Source organism: Seriola lalandi, unplaced genomic scaffold (assembly GCF_002814215.2).
Source record: "Seriola lalandi dorsalis isolate HSWRI2012SDOR001 ecotype SW California unplaced genomic scaffold, Sedor1 jcf7180002054335, whole genome shotgun sequence".
In the NCBI taxonomy this organism is placed as follows: domain Eukaryota; kingdom Metazoa; phylum Chordata; class Actinopteri; order Carangiformes; family Carangidae; genus Seriola; species Seriola lalandi.
Genome location: NW_019524888.1, coordinates 255,868 through 275,891, shown reverse-complemented (window position 1 = coordinate 275,891; position 20,024 = coordinate 255,868). Strand labels below are relative to the sequence as shown.

Genomic DNA, 20,024 nt, shown 5'->3' with positions numbered 1-20,024 from the left:
GAGCATTATATCACCTGTTTAGTGAGGCAGCAAAAGGGGAAGGCACCCTCTTGCTTGCTGGCTCTCTCTCCCTCTGCATTTCACTGCTGTTCTCGGTTGAGAGGTTATTGAAATCTAGCTCTGTACAGAAGGCCTCCTTTCCTGAGGGAGGGAGCAGGGTAGGTGAGTCACAGAGGATGGAATAGACAGGCTGAGGCTCTCCTGATAAGGTCAGCATGCACATTGCTGCCGCAGGCAACAAAATTAGCTCTCTATATTTACAGGGCATTTTCTGCCATAGCCCAACCGGCTGCCTGCCCGTTGCCCACCAGGGATACAGACTGGGCTAGAGATGTGTGCTTTATTCTCAAACTGCATTCAAATGAACAAGAAACAGACAACATTTTGGAGGTATTTAAGCTGTTAGGGAATGTCTGCTATATGGTCATGTCCAAACAATTATTCAACAGGATATTTTTGCCTACTCATTCCCTCTGTAGGGCAAAACACAGACTGGTGGGAGGCTGATTCCTTTCAGAAGAATAAATCTGCAATATTTGTGCAGCACTCCATTAATTTCTCATGACCAAACAGCAAGAAGTGCAATCAGTCTGCGAGTGAGTTTCATTAAGTGCAGAAATTAGCCCTGTTGTGAGAGACAAGGTCAGATGGGAGTAAAGAGCTCTCAGTGGATGAGAAAACCACAGACTGATGAAAACTGATGAAAGGTAAGTCTTTTGTTCAGAGCTCACAGGACCAGAGAGGTGTGCTTTACAATTGTCACCATGTCAGAGGGTTTTGCATCAACTATATCATGCACATAAGCGCAAGGGCAAGGATGTTTGTAATGAAAAATGACGACACCACTAGGCAAAGACGACACTACACACCTCGTGTCACTACAAAGACATGGATGAAACAGGTGACAGCCACCTAGTATTGAACTGTGCGCAAGAGGGATAACTTTAAAGAAGAACTTAAAAAAGAGGCTTCAAGCGTTCAAGAGCACCCCACTGTTTTCTGTCTCCTCTAGTATAACCCCATCACTTAAAAGAACAGCATAGACACAGGTAGATGTTAACGGGATGTGAAAGAAAGAGTTTGAGGTAGAGGTGTGAGGGGAGGAGTGTAAGTGAAAGAGGCTCTGTGTGAGCGAGCAAAGGAGTGTGAGCAAGACAGAACGAGGGAGAGAGAGGGAGTGAGAATGCCCTAAGTATTTTCCATCTTCTCTGTGTGGCTCACTTATCAGCCAGGCAGCAGGGCAGCCTTGTGCTTACAGAGCCCTATTGGCTGATTCATATCACCAAACCACAGTTGAGATGATGGCATAGAGTGAATCAGCCTGCATGGCAAAGGCAGAATATATTAGCTCTTACTACTTGTTAAGTGCATGGGAGACCACATGCACTGAGGCCATAAGGCTAAACCTAAAAGAAGCATGCACGTTGCTTGACTCACATGAGTCAGCACTAAAACCAAGATGTACTTCAGTGTGCATCTTTACAAATAGAAATACAAAAGGGTATTTTTTTCATTTATTTGCTATATCACTGTTTAATTTAGCCAAGTTAATATTCAGTTTTCTGCAACCTTTAGCAACTGTGTGAGTCATGTGTATGATTGTGTCTGTGTTTAAGAGCGCAAAGCACAGCCTCTAGTCCTGGCTATTAAGAAAACAGGGCACACACTGATCCAATGGTTTGTCTTTACAGTCCCAATCAGTGACAACACCTGATGATATTAAAAGACTACGCTGGGCCATGAAATTAATGAGACACACAAGGAAAACCACATCTCTGACTTGCTGCAGTTGCAACTTCTGCTGCTGAGAAAGAAGAATTTAACTGTCCTCTCAATTTTATTCACCAAATAAGTAGCTTCTCATCAATAAACTTCCTCATAACTACGTTGACTTCACAGACTGAAAACCTCATCATAGAATATTAGTGTTCCTGAAACCAGTAAAAACACTTTGTAGTAGTATCTTTATGCAGTATAGCATAGCTCATAATAGCAGGATGACTCACCAAAAAGTTGAAACCTAAGTTTGTTCTGCAGGTAGTAAGGAAACAATCAACTAAGAGGAGAAGGAGGCAGTCATAGAAATGAACAGCCAGATAAGAAGCTGCTGAGATGGGCAAGCAGGGTAGAACCAGGTGAGATGATGAGTAGATAAAAAGTGAGACAGAGGCAACAAGGTGAGTGTGTCTGCCACCACACACGTTAGTGAGCTGTGGAAGGTTTGATTTGCCAGCAACAGGCCCAGAGTAGGAGGAATAGGAGAAGGAGACAGCCTGAGCAGCAGGAGGCCATCGATTTCACCGCAGAGCCACAAACAGACAACCACAGACAGACAGCAGCAGAGAGGAGGTCAGTCTTCAACCTCACCACACCAACCCACCCCACCGCCACACACATTCAAGTGTCACAGTTAGCCCAGCACTGACAGATCTCCTAGGAGTGGAGGGAGGCGTGGAGAGATAAGCAGACTGCATATGGCAAGGCATACAGGCTCTAACTGATATGGGAATATTGTTTAACAGTGAAGAACATTATCTAGGTGATTAGTATGTATTGCAAAATGATCCCCAGGCCTTGGTCTTATCACACACCCAGTGTGACTTTCTATTCCTGGAAATCAGTCTTGCTGCCTGTAAGGCCGTCTGTTTAAAATGATGCGAGAGCTTTGCTTACAGAGACACCATGCAGAGACCAAAGCCTGGCATGGTCTGAAATTTGACCTTTACATAAATTAAACAGGGGGATAGCACACTGAAGGCTATATCCCTGCGAGAAGATACCCAAGACTTACAGCCTGCCTAACTCACCTACATGCATCCAGTCACCTAAACACACACATACACTCTCTCTACTCCCTCTCTATTTCCTTCACTTATTTGAATGTAACAAAAATGCTTGTTAATTCAAAATTTGTTTACTCCACAGACTGAGAGGGGCGAGGGGCTCCCAGCAGAGGTTGTTACAGGAAACTGTGGATGATATATATGGAACAGAGGTCTAGTATTGAGACTTCCTGCGAGGATAATGCTCTGAATGATAGTCCACACTTCGGATTAGCCCGAGAGACAAAGAAGAAAAAAGCACTTTTGCTCGCCGGATGCCTTGAAATCAGGCAACTTCTCAGACGCCTCAAATCTCACACTGTGCTTGCTGCAGCAGCTCTCTCAAACAGGGAGACAACAAGTTCAGCTGAGCTACAGGGAGGCACTCGCACATAGACACACACATGCACACAAACAAATAAGTAAAAATGAAATAACACAAAGGCATGCCCAAAACACCTGTGCAAGCCACCCCTCTCTTCTGGGCTGATTTATTCAGAGAGCGGGATATGTATGAGAGTCGTACACATTCACTTCGGTTTTATCAATCCCTGCTCCTCTAATCCATTCATCTATCCATCCACCTATCCAATCACCCCTCTCACTTCTCCACCTTTTGCTCTGCATTGCAGGTTACAGTGAAACAGGTGGCTATTAGTATAGAGTCTTTATGTGCCACCTCCTCTATCCCACAACTCTGATGACAAACATAAATCAAAGTCAAGTCAAGTCAATTTTATTTAAATAGCACCAAATCATAACAGAAGTTATTTCAGTGCACTTTTCATATAGAGCATGTCTAGACCGTACTCTTTACAATATTCATGGCCACAGTGGCAAAGAAAAACTCCCTTTTAAGAGGAAGAAACCCCGAGCAGAACCTGGCTCTGGGTGGGTGGCCATCTGCCTCAATCAGGGGCTTGCTACAAAAGCAGCCAGGTAGTATACCTCGTCTCATTGTAAAACGCAGATGATATAGCTTACAGTTTGCAAACAGACCACACCAAAGTAAGATTAAAAAGTACATTACTGTTTATTATTTAGGCAAGAGTTAAATATGACCTCCCAAGTTCAGTCTGAGCAGCAAAGTCCCTTTCATCTTCAATCATAAACTGAACACTCATCTATTTAAGAAGTGTTCTACGTCACTCTCTCCCTCCTGAATCATATTCACTCTCAAATCTTTCGCCTCTACTCACTCTAATTTCCTCTCATAAAAAAGCTGCCTTTCTATGACTCTCCTTGGCTTGGATTTTTATGCTTTTTTGTGGCCCATCTCAAAGGAATGTTGTCAAGGTAATGTGATGATGACCCTTAGAATCCTCATTAAATCACTTGGTATCACAGCATCAACTAAATGTCTAAAATGTTAATGTAAAAATACAGCCAAGACAGTGCAGACAACCTCAAGAACATAGCAGAGCTTTCTTTTATCTATTTAAACTAAAGATCTTAGTCACAATCTCTTACATTAGCACTCACATCAGCATCCATGTCACAACCTTATTCAGACAGCCAGACAGACAGACCAAACAAAGTCAGTTAGATTCTACAACACTAAAAAGATGGGTGTCAGAGTGACAGATGGAAAGTTGAGCATCTGTCACTGTGGTGAACCATTTGGCTGAAATCAAAGGGAGATGAGGGCCTTCAAAGGACAGGCAAAGCAATGTCTGAGGCCAGACATGCTCTGGTGTGCTCCGCAGATAAGGGCCAAGAGGTTATATTGCTTTTCTTCTGTCTCTCCCTTTGTTCTTCTATGTCTCAAGGGAGTGGAAGGGAGACAGAGCAAAAAGTAGAGGAGAGAGAGAGAGGAGAGAGAGAGAGAGAGGGGGTGGGGGGTGGGGGGTGAGTCATGAACAGGTTGCCTGTCTCCCTCTGCCACAGCTCGCTGTGTTGATCAAACACTCGTTAGTAGAATTTGCTTGGTGTTTCCGGACAGCAAGGGTAATGAGCAGAGGTGGCTAGAGCAGAGGGGTGCTCAGACTGTGATGTGGATCATTTCTGACAGTATCAGAGTACTTTTGCCTTCCAGCCTTTCCCCTTCCCTGCCTTCTCCAGCTTGCTGCAGCAGAGCCATTGCCTCCAGCGTACCTTCGACTGGGAGCACTTTGACTCAGCTGGATGCAAGGCATGAGCTAAACAGCAGAGTAATCCTCAGTGGAATTTTGAAGGGAATGTGCACACTACTTCAAATCTGAAAGGGTTTGCAGGTTTGCTTTCTTGGCACCAGGTGAAGAACACCACAACCCTGGAGCACCAACTATGAAGTTGGCTGCTGTATGTTCTGAAATCCATTCAGTGTGCAAGAGGGTGGCAACGGTGCACTTTTTGCTCTGACCTACCATCCCTCTTCTCTTTAGAGAGAATATTCCCCTAATAAGGAATTCTGACAGAAACATTTTTTGTGTTGCAACATGTTTGTTTTGTAACATTTATTACAGGGTTTCACTTGCTGTGTATCATTAATGCACGGTGGATTTTGTCATTGTCCTTGAGGGATTACAGACATACAGCCCATTTTGGTCTTTGTGCTGGTCAGCAAAATTCAAAAGGTCAGGCCAATGTTATTGCATTGACGGTGATGTTAAAAGATTTTCAAAGTGGGGGGCAGCAAAACAAAGGCCACCATTTGGCATTATTGGATTGGAACAACAGCGTTTGTCAGATACATTGATTTTTCTGCTACTGGTTCCCATTATGTTGATGTAGGCAGTATGTGAGCTGCCACGTATGACCCTGCAGTGAAGTGTATAACACATGCCTAGCACCGGCAGATTAGAACACTTAGAAGGGCCCATTCTCCTCTAGCAAGGACAAGTGAGTGTGATGGGTGATAATGATGGAGGATGGCTGAATAAATGGCTAATGTCCTGTCAGTTAAAGTAGTAGTAATACTGTGCCCAATTGGTTGCCAAAAACATATAAAATGCTTTCATGAGGGTGTAAGTTATCTTTTTCACTCCTGATAATTTTGTATTGTTTTTGTTTTTTTTTAGGGAAGGGGGTCATTTTTGCGTTTATTTGAAAGCAGCATTAGAGATAGAGACAGAAAATTGTGGGTTGAGAGATGGGTATGACATGCAACAATGTTTACTTTGGCCATGAGTTGAAGGATGTTATGGTGTTATGTGGTGTGCACCTTAACCATTGCGCTACTGGGCACCCCCAGCATGGCTATTTTAAGGAAACTTTTTTTTTTGTTGTTTTTAAATCTATCATGTTTAATCATAATAATACGATTTTAAAATGCACAAGTTACAGTAATTATATCAATATAATACACATGAAAATTAATTGTCAAATAAGCATTTTTAACCATGTTTCCATGTGTGAAACAGTCTTGCTTGAAAATAAAGTTAAACTAAAAAGGGGAAATTAAATCAACTGATTTGTGTTGCATAAAGTTATTACATTGCATTCTTACTGTCACCAAGCCTTTACATTAGCTGCCAACATGTTAGGTAAATTGATTATTATGGTAATTCCTTATCATTTACAGGGAACGTGGTGTGTAATAGAAAAAAATAAACCCTGTGTGTGTGTGTGTGTGTGTGTGTGGTCCAGGTATTACTAATGTTGTGGGGACTTAAGTCTGTTTACACAGTCACATTTTGGGGACTTGTCTTACTTATGGGGACAAAAAGCAAGTCCCCATAATGTAAATCATTAAATTTTAAGGTGAAGACATGTTTTAAGTTTAGGGTAAGATTGGGGTTAGGCAAGTAGTAGCTATGGTTAAGGTTAGAGTAAATCTCTGAAGTCATGGAGACAGGTCTCTCTGTGTGTGTGTGTGTGTGTGTGTGTGTGTGTGTGTGTGTGTGTGTGTGTGTGTGTGTGTGTGTGTGCAACATCAAAGTACGTCCTCATATTCATCTTTGCTTTCAATACAAGTAAAATCAAGTAGGCTACATAATTCAGCCTACGCCGCTGCATTCTTGCTTTTGATACAGGAAGGACACTGCTCATAGAAGAGGCATAGGTCTAAATGTCCTCTACATTGGTTATCACATGACATAGGGCTAATTAACTCCAGAGCGGAAAATAGAGGCCCTGTAAGGAGCAATAAACATTCTCCATTAAAAGCTATCTAATTAGAATGCAAGCTACAAGGGCTTGAAGGAGAACATAACAAACAGAGAGGCCAGTGTAATTGTCAACCAAGCTCTGAGGAAAGCAAACATAATAGACATAATCAGCCGAGCACTTCCTATAAGGTCATGATAGAATGCCATGGAAGTACTTCTCCATATCTGAGTGAAGTTTCCAGATGGTGTTTTCCTCAACTGCAGAAAAGGTCACAGACATTTCAGCAGTCTCGCACTTCAGATAGCATGCCATCAATTCTAACCTAATCTATCTGCTGATACCTGGTGAGAAGAGCATGAAGCTCAGAAACTGCTTCTTTAAGTTCTGCCAAATTCATCCTTAGTTGTAATATAGCTTTTTAATGTGATGCAAACATCAAATTTCGCTTTCTACTGGATCAAAGCAACATCTCAAAAGTAATAGCATTTCACAGACAGGCAAAACCTCCCTTTTATGGTCACTTTTAATTAATAACATTTCATGGATAAAAAACATCTTTAAACAATGTTGAAAATGTGCTTCCATCTAGGTCAGTCTTATTTTTCCACTGCTTTTAAGGTAAGAAGCAAGGCAGGCAAAGTCAACAAAGTCAAAAGTTATGGGGAAACTGTAAGATTTCCAAGTCAGCTACTGCTCCGTCCACTCAAGGCCTTTAGGCTCCGTGGTTGATCAATAGTAATGGAAACGCCAGCAGGCCTCCAGAGCCCATTGCCAATTTAACCTGTTTTACCATGACTCAATTCTTCCCTCTTCTTCAAAAAACCCAGCTGCTTACCGGGATGGACTACAGGCTTCTGGTGCTGATAAGATGAGTGTGCAGGAGCAGAAGGAAGGAAAGAGGGATGCAGAAAAATTGTTTTAGTGTTTGCGAGGGTGCATGTGCCCACAAGCACCACTGGTTTAGAAAACACCTCCATGAGACAGTTCAAGTGAGGCAGGCAAGCAGACAGGTGAGGGAAACTACAGCATAGCATCCAACCGCAGAAATTTGCTCAATTTGCTATTACTTGCATAGGCATGCTTCATACAACACAGAAACAAAACACCCAAGCCGGCTTCATGGCCAATTTATGTATCACGCTGGGAACATTATGAGTTCTTGTTTCAGGTAAATGTGTTTGGAGTGATGAGGAAGAATGATTTTGAGTGCGAGTGAAAATAATAAATAGACAGATTCATCTCCATAAAAGCTTTCAAGGATTCAATCGTGGTCAATAACTGTCTGCTATCCATATAACTGACAATGAGCTTATTTTTTATCTAAAACTTGTAGCCTTTTTTATCTGTGATTCTGTTCTGTTTCTGATGTTTTCTCCACTATATGGTGTTTCAATTGCTAGAAAAGGGATTTAATCATTTTAAATCAAGCTTTAAGTGATATACATCAGGCTATTAGACAAACTGTTAAATCTGGATTAATTCTAAACCAAATTAAATTTAAGACAGCATTTTAACTAAGTTTAGATTGCAATTTAAAGTAAGATTAAATTTAATCAGGTTGCAGTGAAATTCAAGACTCATTTAAACCCTAATCAAGGATCAATTCTAAACTGTCACTTGTTTAATTTGTTCAGATGGCTTTGTTTATTAAGATGACACACAGGGGTTAGAGCCTCAAAGGCAAATAGCTGAGATGTAAATCAACATCTCTGGCACAATCTTAACAAACTGCCTCTAAACTACCAACCAAAGCAGATCTACTATTGTACAATACAATTAAACCAAAGTTCATCTACTACTGTTACCTCTTATCATTTTGTTGTTTTTTCTTTATTGATTTGGTTTTATTGTTTAAGTGTAAAATGTTTTCATCTTCAGGGACCTGCTGGCTGAATAAAGGTTCTGCAGAGAAAGAAAAAGAGAGAGAGGGAGAGAGCAAGAGAGAGGCAGATAAAGACAGAGACGCAAGAAGCATAGGGGGCCAAGACATCTGCTCAGGTATATAATGATGATGCTTTGGGGGAAGAAAAGAATAAGATATGGAGGTCACGATTGCTAGCATGGAGTCTCCATCCGTCCCCCGGGGTTAGTAAGGTGAGCCAAGGATGACGGTGGGCCCTGGAGAAAGGGGTTGGTGGGTTGTGGGGAGGGTTGTAGAAAACTTGGGGACACTGTTTGCCAGCTCAATTTTTATCCTAGAGGCCAAGCAAACAGTAAATGCAGTGTGCATGTTATGAAAGCAGTCTATCGGTTCAACAATCTGCAGACCCTCACCACAAGAAAGTTGAGGTTGGGATCAGGTGTAGTTTGTATTGATTTGCCCTATGAGGTGAACCGTGCAATACGGTGTCTTAAAGAGGATCATGTCCATGTTTTTGGGTGTGTGTTGTGATGTACAGTGTATGTAGTGTGGGACACAGCAATGTAGAGACATTTAGGACTTTCATCATTTCGTTCTGTCTTCTCATGAAAGAGCATTTCCTGAAGAAAGGGAATTAATGAAACTTAAGACCTTGAAAATATTTTCAGATACAGTCTTTAAAATGTTAAAGCATAGAAGAGGTATGCAAAAAGAGGAAACATTACAGGATGTGTTACAGCAACATCCAACAAATTACAGACCACAAAAATCAATTACAGGGCATGATGAGAATCTATGTTCACATATTACACATCTTCAGGAGTCTATAAATCAATTGTACCCTATCTACGTGATGGATCCCAAGTGAGCTCAATAGTCATTGACAAAATGTTTTTACTTACGTAGGTGTTTAAACAGAGAGTGTGTTGTGCCACAGACAGCTGTTTCCAGCTTGTCAACCCAGAAAAATTGTGCACAAATCAGATTTTTCTAGGAGGAATAACTAAAAACTGCATAGCTAACTATGATAACTACCTTGATTATCAGGCTAGGAATAAGCTAAATACACTACCTATAAGAAGGGCACTCAGAGAGCGCGGACCTCTGCCAAGGCCAAAGTCAACAAACAACGTACACCAGACTTCAGAGAAAAAAAAAAGTCAAATTCATAATAAATGATACAGATCTGCCCCAAAACTTTATGGGTTTGGTGCACATCGGTTCACTACTATTTGAAATTACTTTTAAATATGCAGTAGTTTTTTAAGTATTTTAATTTGTTGGGTATTTAATTTGCTGGATTAGCCAAACATACACCATGATAGACATTCTTATCCATATTGCTCATTCCTAACTCATAACACATGAAAAGCCATATCTTTTTTCCTTTATCTGTGTCAGCTTCAACGTTCACATGTACAGTAAGTGGGTTCATGTCCATTCATGTCACAGAGCACAGTACACAGGTGTTTGCACTCTCTCCCCAAAGCCCTGTAATTTTTGTCACCTAGCTGGAATAAGCCTCTGACACATAAAATAACGGCTTTGTTCCCCTCTCTGTCTGAAACACAAGGTGAGACCTCCCACCAGAATATTAAGTACATCTCTTTTTTTTCTCTTTAAATGCTTGGGAATGAATCACTAGAAAAAAGGGGGTGGGGGTGAGATTCAGGGGCCTGCGCTATTGATTCAATTTCTATGACCACAAATACTTTAAAGCATAATAAGCCTATGCTTCAAGTCCCCATACCCTTTCAAGGCTTGAAATGGCCTTGTCGTTACCTACAAATCACAGCTCTCCGCAAAGCTGCCCTCTCTGGAGCGATATGTCAGTGATCACAGGGGAGGAGGAAAAACAGAAGGCAACAGACACAAGCAAGCCTCTGAAAAATGTAATGGTTTTTGTTGAGGATTGAGCCAGTGGTATAGCAGTGGGGGAGTATCATTCATGTTCAAGACGTAGCAGATCCTCTGGGGAGATGGTGAATATTAAAGGGCTTTGCAGGAGCCTTCTCGTGAAGGCTCTTGACAGGAGATTTGTTTATGACCTTCAAAAAAGGAGGAGGAAGTCAATGATAGCTTGACTGCCTCTTTTGCATCTCAAGGCAGTCCCTGCCACAGAAAAAAAGAGAGCTGCAGTTCCAATTTCAAGTATTTACTGTTGTCATCAGAACTGTGCAGCTCTTCCACTTCTATTTATCACATAGAGCCATTTCTTTAAAGTGCAGTATGAACGAAACAAGGCAATAGCTGTCTGCAAAAAACTTAGTGGCTCAGAGAGGAAGACCTAGTTAAATTGTTTGTATCAAAGTACCGAAGACTGGACAGTCAACATTTTAGAAGTAGAGAAGATATATAAAGTGAGAGCCACGGACTTGCTGACAGAAAATATTAAACTGGCACTTTCCTCAAATTCATTTATTAAATTATTGCTGACCATGGATGCATCAACTTCTGATTCAGTGCTCTCGTTTGTCATTTCAAAACCAAACACAAAAATCCTGAATAAAAAGAAGATTTTACCATATGCCTGACAAAAACAGAAAATGACATGTTGCTAAGTATTCATGTAGACCTGGTTTGGAAATACTGAAAAATAAAAATGTCTTATATTGAAAGCCACCTGTCTTCACCTTTACAGACAGAAGTTATAATGAAGAGCTTGGTGTTGTCTCTAAAAAATAGGTTGGGGATAATTGCCAGAGAGATCAGGCAAGTGAAAGTAAAAGAATGCCTCTATCTGTCAATTTAAGAAATATGACTGTCTGGGACATGCTTTGTTGCTCACCAGCCACAACTGCATCTGTGTAAAGTGCCAAGTAAGAATTAAAAACAAGAAGAACTAATATGTGAAGCATCACATATTGTGTTCCTTATACGTATATGATTCTGCCGACTGCAAAACCAGAGAGAAGCACAACAGAACTCTCCTCCTCACATGAACTGAAGACAGCAGTCTTTTTGATGACAAAAGGTGGAAAACTTCAACTGAAATTGCTAGTGAATAACTGCTCAGCCTGAAATAAGGCTGACAACTTTCATAACTTATTCATGCACAATGAGCTGAACTAGTGCAAGACAATATCAACAGTAGAGAAAGACTATAATTAACACAGAAACCTGTGTTTAAAAAAAAAAGTGGAATGGCACATTTTACTTGTACATAACCTCACACAAGGCAATTATAAGCTTTGATTTATGCATGCCAAATAGAGGATGCTTTTGTAAATCCACTCATGGGAGGCTTGTTTTCTTCAGTCGCTTACAATCTATCATCATAGTTGCTATGGCCCACCATGTCTGCCAGAACACAGTGGGAGGCTACATGTGCAACTTTCAGTGGCCTTTGGTGGCAAACAAAATCAGCAAATTCACACATCATCCCATTTTTATGAGATCATGTGTACACCCACTAATCATGTAAAGTTAGTCCATTCCTCAATCCTGCAAATACACAAAAATATGGTCCACCGTAACAACAAAGTTGTAACTCAGACAAGAGACAGACAAGAGTGTACAGATGACCTAACCCAGATAAAACTAGTCCAGATTTCTAATAATCTATTATTTTGGCCATACAAAAGCTAGTTTTTTTGACTAATCCATACAGTTCAATAAAGACTAACATCCTCTGCTATACAAACCTATTACACTTTCCTGATCCATCTTCATTTGCAGTAAATGAGAGAGAGGAGGACCTGACTTGACTGTCTTTGGAAATGAGTCTACTCTTTCAACACAGTTTAACAGAGACTGTCCTCCTGTAAAAAACTACACTACAGGTCATCTGTGCAAGCAGTTCATTACACACATAGTCACAGTTTATTGATACGCGACCTCTAGCGGCTGTGGTAACTATGATGGGAGCAAAGTTGGAATTTAGGTGAAATGGTATATGGAGCATCAAAGTCTGCATTAGGAGGAGGAGGTTGGGGTGGGTGGTGTTTGTTTCCTGAGTGAAACTGGTATCAATGTTTATCATTTATCCATGACTGTTCTACAACCTTATAACATTATAACCATAACAAAAAAGGTCATCTAACCTTATAGAAGTACTTATTTTAATCCAACTCACAGTGTTTTCCTACACCTAACTAAGTAGTTATTGTCCCTGAACCTAACCAAACCATGACTGTTCCACAGCAGTACAGCCATTGTTGGTGAACTCCTACCGTAAAGATGAAGTTCTGGTACACCTGCTGCTGATTTGCTCCTGAGTCATATCAAAAGGTAGGGACAAATGACCTATATGGTCATTAAGGTTGGAGAACTTGTTGGTTTAACTACACTGAAGGTCCAACATCCAAGTAATCAAGGTCCAGGAAAGTTCTATTTGTTTGTCCCACAGTAAGACAAGGGACACCAGTACAAAAGTAAGTGCACAAAAGTTTCTTCAGAATACATAAAAGCTTTGGTGGCTAGGCAAACAAATACAAATCTGTAAGCTTGTAAAATAGATAAATACTCTAAACATGTGCTGCAAACAATGCCAACCACCCCACAAGCATGCTAGTCAATAAAACATTCCCCTTTCATGTTAATGTGTCATTTGCATTTTTCTTAGCATAGGGCCGCAGATTTTCATAGTGTCTAATCATTGTGTTATAGCTTTGGAATGGGTTCTAACAGTGTAATTTTGGCCCATAAAAGTTATTGGATAATTTCAGAGTTCCCAAACCCCCACACTTGTGTGAAATCCACCCAAGCTTGTCTCAGTGAAAGAGTTACCCACACACACACACACACACACACACACACACACACACAATACAGGGCCAGCAAAAGGATGGTTGGAGGGAAATATGTTCAGGCATACTGTTTTTCTTTTTCCACTGCTACCCCACCTCTCTTGACTATTTTTCTGTATAGAAAGAGCAGAAAGATCTGCTCAATAACAACAAAGAAACGAAAAACGGAAAAGATGACGGTATGAGGATAATTTAAGTCGGCACGTAAGAGGCTGCCCCCTCCCTCCTTCCTTCCTTATCCATCAGTTGTAAACGTCACCTAGATAGTTGATCGCAGCATGTGGGAGTCAAGACTGTCAGTGATTATGTACCACACAAAGCACAACTCAACCTCACTCTGTACATCCGACACTAAAAAACAATTTTTGCCCGAGACAGATATTTTTAACAGTGAAAAACACGGTCAGTGAATGAAATCAAAACTCTGTGCAAAGTTAGATAGCCAGAGCTCCCTGGCAGAAATGATGCAGTCCGCTGTGATAACCTGGATTACCTTATGCTGAATAAGCATCCTCCCCAAAACAACAACACAGTACATTTCGTCACAAACTCCCCATTAACAAATGATAAACAGTGAATAGGTTGTTGTACGGTGCTAGGTAAAATTAACGTTAACGGAACGCCAGCTAACGTTAACAAGGTCAAATGACTTTACTCACCACGGAGTTCTTCATAGTGGCCTTCACGGTGAAGCCTTGTGTTTTTAGCTCCGTCTTGTTCTTCAACATATCTACAGGTCTAGTCTTCTCAAATGATGTAGCGAGTCCAAAACGAAAATGAAAAGCAACGTTGCTAACTAATTAGTATTTGTGTGGCTCTCAAAACGTGTCGACCGTTGTTTTTTGTAGTGGTTGCTATGCAACTGCAGAGACGCTTTGGTCTGGTTGCCACGGAGACGTGTGTTTCTCCTTGTTACCACAGAAAAGCCAGGGCACTGCTGAAAATATGCAGAGCCAAGTGTCGTGGCTAATCAGGAGAGGATGCCTGGGTGTTCACAATAAGCATTAAATAGGTTGTAGTTTTTATTTCATTTGCCCTTATTAAAAAGTCATACATCAAATTATTGTAAAGATAGTGATATTACATATTACTTTCATTTTTTTATTTTCTTTTGGCTTTTTTTTTTACTTTTCCAGAGGGGTTTAGATGCCTCTAATGATTTATTATATCTTAATCCTGCTACCTAATCTTCTTAATTATCATGAGATCAGAGTAGTTTATAGGCTAGGCTATATGGTCTTTGTTTGCAAAGGTGAGCAGCTATAATGAAGGTCCAATAGCAGGCCATAAGAATTGAACTGCACCTTACTCTTTTGTTCAATGACAGTAATGGGTGAAATTGGTGCTCCCTTTACTTCTGCCAACTGGAAGTAAAGAGTTAGACTAATGGCCTACAAGCAGTGAAAAGATGACCTAATTCACACTGGATGACCTGTCTTTTTGTCTGCTCCTGCCAAAGCTATAGGCCACCACACTTTCATCTGAGACACAGCAAATCGATCACACTCTCCGCTCATCATTATACGCATGCAGCGAATCCTTATCCACAAGTAAATACTTAATGATGCTCTTTGTCTGGCAGGTAGACCAAGGCCTTGACTCTCAATAAGCTGGTTAGAGAGCAGCCTGAGCACTGAATCATTCCAATTTAGGAATGTGGCACTTTTAATCTTCCAATATCGTTTTTGCCTCTGGAGACTTTCTTGGGTGAACTGGTGCAACTGTTATTAATCTTCAGTGCACAGGCAATTTCTCTAAAAGCCCCTATTTGTTTTTTATGGCTCCATTGAGAGAGGAGGGTGTAGCAGCAAGGAGGGAGACTGTAAACAAGGTATGCAGGGAAGGCAAGTTATGTCCCCGTCAGCATTCACTGCTGGTCTCTCTCTCTCTCTCTCCCCCTCTCTCTGCTTCCCCTTAGAGGATTAAAAAGAGGAAGAGGGGAGTTTTCAGAAAGCAAACTGAGCAAACTGGAGCGTCAGCATGAATTCAGCTGGACTGAGAAATGATTGTTCAAACAGCACTGCACTACCTCACTCCTGTGAGTGTGCGGCAAGGAAGGGAGCTGATCTTTGTGAAGTGTGGAAACGAGCCTTGCAAAAATGATTTGTGAAATATGAAATGTTGTTGTTTTTTTGGTTGGACAGTCTGTTAGATTCTGTGTGTTTATGTATGAACATATGTGTAAGTGTGTATATCGGTCACCGCATGGGTCAAATTAATATCTCAGTTTCTTACAGCCATTTCAAGGACACACACATAGCGTCCAAATTGACTTACACAGTGAAGGTTCATTTGCATTTTCCACCACTAATGATGTATCATGTATAACGAGGTGGTTCGGCAGGTATGGAAAGAATGAAGGGGGAAATATAAGCAACAGGATCGAAAGGGGGCCAAAATGTGCAATGCTTTGATGAATGCGTCTCTTTTTTTTTTTTCTACATCTACACTGCGTCTTCATCATCATGGTGTCCCTGGTTTGATCTCCAGCTCATTTTCTGGGCCACCTTCAAACTTGGCAACCATTGTCCACTGTGAGGGAAAACAGCAATTATGATATCATTAGAGCATAAACCGGTACCTACAAAGCAGAGGACCCAGAGGGGACTAGCAGAAGAATCTCAGCAGGAAAAGGATAGCAGAGACTTTGCTGCAGAGTCAGTTGCCCCCCAATTACCATGAAACAAGACAAACAGCCATTAGAGTAGGCCATTAGGCTGTAGGGAGAGCAGCCAGGGGCTTGTTGGGTTTAACTGTTCATCAGGTTGTGAAAGTCACATAAAGTGTGCAAGGAAAAATATTATCAATTGCAAAAGCAAATCAGGATCGTTGTATGTGTGGTTTTCCAACTATGTTACATATTTTCTTAATATTAATTCCGACAATATAAAGTCTATGTTTCCTAGTGAAAAATGTAATTTACCTCGAGGAGTTATACCCTTAGAAATCATAAAGTTCAATTAAGTCCCAATAACATCAACAGATAATTTAGTCTTCCCAACAGGATATTTTATCAATTTCTTAAGGGCCTGAATATGTCACAAGTGTTACAGTCTATCACTTTTGCTTGAGAAACAATATATTGTCAAACAATACATTTAGTGGCACCTGATCAAAAACAAAAGGAATCTGGTGCTCAATAAAAGTTTAAACCAAACACAAAGGGGTGTGAGTCCTCAAACAGAAATGAAAAACAAAAACATTTCATGTGTGTTAATAATTAAAAGTCAGTTTAATATATTAGAGATTCAAACATAAACAATGTTTCACAACCAAACTTGCAACTGGGGTCTGTTCTTGGCAAGTTTGTGCTTCACAATGAAAGTGAGATTGGGAAAATTGGACAGGGGGGGCATGGGAGAGCATTAAGTCCCAACCTGGGGGTCATGGGAGAAATCTCTGTACTTCATAAACCCAAAAGATAGGTAACAAATCAACTAGAGGATAATATCAATAGATGCAGTTCAAGTCAATGTAACACAATTTTAATTTTGCAAATCATGCTTTTGCATCCTTTTACTGAAACAGTATCTTAGTACAACTTCAGGTATTTAATGTCATTGTGGCTTTGACCAGTGGAGGTGCATGCACAGATCCTCTCCATAATCAGCAAAACCCTTTTTATGTATGTTTGGATAGTGATAGAAATTCTTTGGCAGAACAGTAGCACAGTGGTCGTCACATGGCCACAACAGCTTAAGTTTGAAGCCAGGTGTCTCTGTTTGGAGTTTGCATGTGCGCCAAGTGTGCAAATGCGTTACCTGATTCGTCTCAATATGCAGGGCCACTCTGTTTGCTCGCCTTCTGCCCAGTGCATCCTGGAATAAGCTCTAGCCGTTGACCCTGAACTGGAAAAAGTGAAAATATGAAATACAATTGAATGAATAAATAAGCCACTGTCTGAATAAATATTACCTTTTTAATCACTTAAAGGTACCCTGTGGAGTGTCTGACCACTAGTGGTGATGCAGAGGAATGTTTTGATGAGGTAATGTGTTGTTAAAAAAAAAAAAAAAAAAAAATTTTAATAATTTGGCAAGAGGCTTCACAAAAAAGTTTTGTTGGGTTTAAGGGATACACAAAATGCATTTTGGTGAGAAATGTAAAATGTAAAAAGAACCATGTTTCTTCAAAATGAAAAATCCACAGGGTACCTTGAAGTAATCCACACTCAACCTGGACTGTATTTGTGTAATACAAAACTGTCATTGCGCCTGGGTAGGCGGCGCACTGCTTTTGGAGACTGTGAGAGAAGCAGATTTGACTGAATATGACTGGTTCTAGTGCCATGCTTACTGATGAAAAATATTCTTCAACTTAGCACTTACAGCAATAGCTGCAGAAGCACGTCTGGCTATGTAATTATCAGAATTTGTTATACGTACAAAAAAGTCTCATAGTACAATAAATACATCAATAACATCCTTTAATGGCAAATCAGTTGAACATAAAGCTTGGACAAAACAGAATTGGATTATTGTTGAAATGCTCCTTTAGTACTAATCTCTGTCATCAAATACTGTCATAAAACTGCAAATGTCAGATTTACCCCAAACACAGCACTACTAGCTTTATGTTTTTTTTCCCAAACAATAGCAGTTCGGATATCCAGACATTAGTCTGCTATCCCCAGAGCCCTGATAAATCCAAAGGCATAGATCCCTTCAAACGGCGGGGCAGTCGACGGGAATACTTGATATGGGCACAGAGTTGCAAGGCCTCACTCACAAAGCCACAGCGTATTGATCTTCATGCATTATAGAAGCAGCTTTGAGGCCAGCTGATATTGCAAGGCATAGCTTGCACTCCCTCAGAGCATACGCTCTAACATGCCCACTGGACCATAGCAGCAATAATCAGACACAGGCCCGATGATAAACATATGGATAATACATCTATTATACCATCATCGCACTCTGGTTGATAATTGTTTACATGATTATGTTTGTTACAGATAATACAGTTTTATTTGTCCTCTCTCTAAATTCATGAACGCTGTGTCTCTTTGATACTGTCAAAGGCTGACAGACTTTAATCTTAAATAAATAGATTACAGGCCATTGTGTCACTGTGGACTGTCAGGCTTTTTCAGTCTGAATCATCAAAGTAAATCCATTGAATGTTGCATGCCTCACAGTATGACCTCACTGGTGATGCTTTCAGCAGCCTTGGCAACACCTAACCCTCCAGAGAATTGAGCTCTCCTGTCACCCACAGGTCAGTGTCACGTGAACCTGAATGTGTGAACAGTGACACCAGTGATCCCACTGTGGTATACACAAAGAGTGGCTACTTCTGCACTTCTGACTCCACTGTGGACAAAGTGTTGAAGATGGTGGTGATCAGGGAGAAAAGAGAGAAGGTGAGTGTAAGGATACTGGCGCCATAAAATTGCAGTATCTGCTTTGGAGGGGCCAAAAGCACAGTTTTGGTGGCCAAAACCACCAACCACAACAAAGGGGAGAGAGAGCATTTTGTGAAAACACTAAAATACTGTACCCTATAATTGACATGTGATGCAACTTTGAGGAACATGGCTGGTTTGCTTGCTAATAATGCTAAGAAGCTCATTTTCTATCACATCCAACTCACTCTGTGTTGTATTATTGTGTTTACAATATACACAGCCAACCGAGTCTCTGAAAAATTACATTCATGTTCAACTAATTTACATCAGCAAATACATAGGGAATTTAATGCAGTGGAATCCAGGCCGACATCATGCTTCTTCAAAAGCATATTTGGCAAATTTAATTAACTTACTGAAATATTTTTCTTTCTCTGTTGTCAGATGCCGCTGCTGTAGCTCAGGTAGCCTAGAGCAAATTGGGCATTAATCATGACCTTGAGCAAATAAATGTTATATAATGACTGCACAATTATAAAACGGTTAAAATCAAGTCATTTTCAGAGAGATGACAAGTACAATCACATAAAACACAAACCAATGTGACCAATCATGTCTTCACGATGATTATCAAAACCTAATTAAAAGTGGTGGGGCTTAAGACGACTTTTAAAGATAACTGTGAAGGGGGAAGATCATTAATATTGATGGGAAACTGTTCTATAGGTGAGGGACAATAATGCAAATGGTGTTTTGACTGGGAGCGTGGAATGAAGGGCAGTGACTGCAGGATCTCAGGGGTCTGGAGGTGGAATGGGGAATGAGGAGACTGGAGAAATATCCTGGTGCCAAACAGAAAGATATGCCATTCCCTTCATTATGTGACTGACTGTTATGACTCACAAAGTAATCACACAGACACTTGGAGGCGACATAGCCAAATATGCCTTAGCACGCCGTGACTTCAATCCACCATTTTGTTTTTAACCAACTGCCAGTAAACTAAAAAAGAAGAAGACATTTCAGTGTTGACAGAAAACTTTGAGATAAGGATCTAAAAAATGTTCCACCCATAAATTAAATTTTAAAATCCACCCACATTATTCTTAGTCTAAGTGTAATGTACAGTGTGTGAATGTCAATGTCTTACATCCATATTCTTTATCAACCTATTCAAATGCATTTGCCTCTCATTCACACACACAAAGACAAACACA

At 40.6% G+C, this 20,024-nt stretch overlaps 1 protein-coding gene across 1 annotated transcript in view; it reads right to left on the bottom strand.

The window, feature by feature from the left end:
* Window positions 1–14,287, bottom strand: part of pacrg (PARK2 co-regulated) — a 123,260-nt gene extending 108,973 nt beyond the window's left edge. The window contains exon 1 of the mRNA XM_023407472.1: window positions 14,120–14,287. Within this exon, the coding sequence (XP_023263240.1) occupies window positions 14,120–14,188 (69 nt within the window). The 5' untranslated portion in view covers window positions 14,189–14,287. The remainder of the gene's footprint in view (window positions 1–14,119) is intronic.
* Between the last annotated feature and the right edge of the window lie 5,737 nt (window positions 14,288–20,024).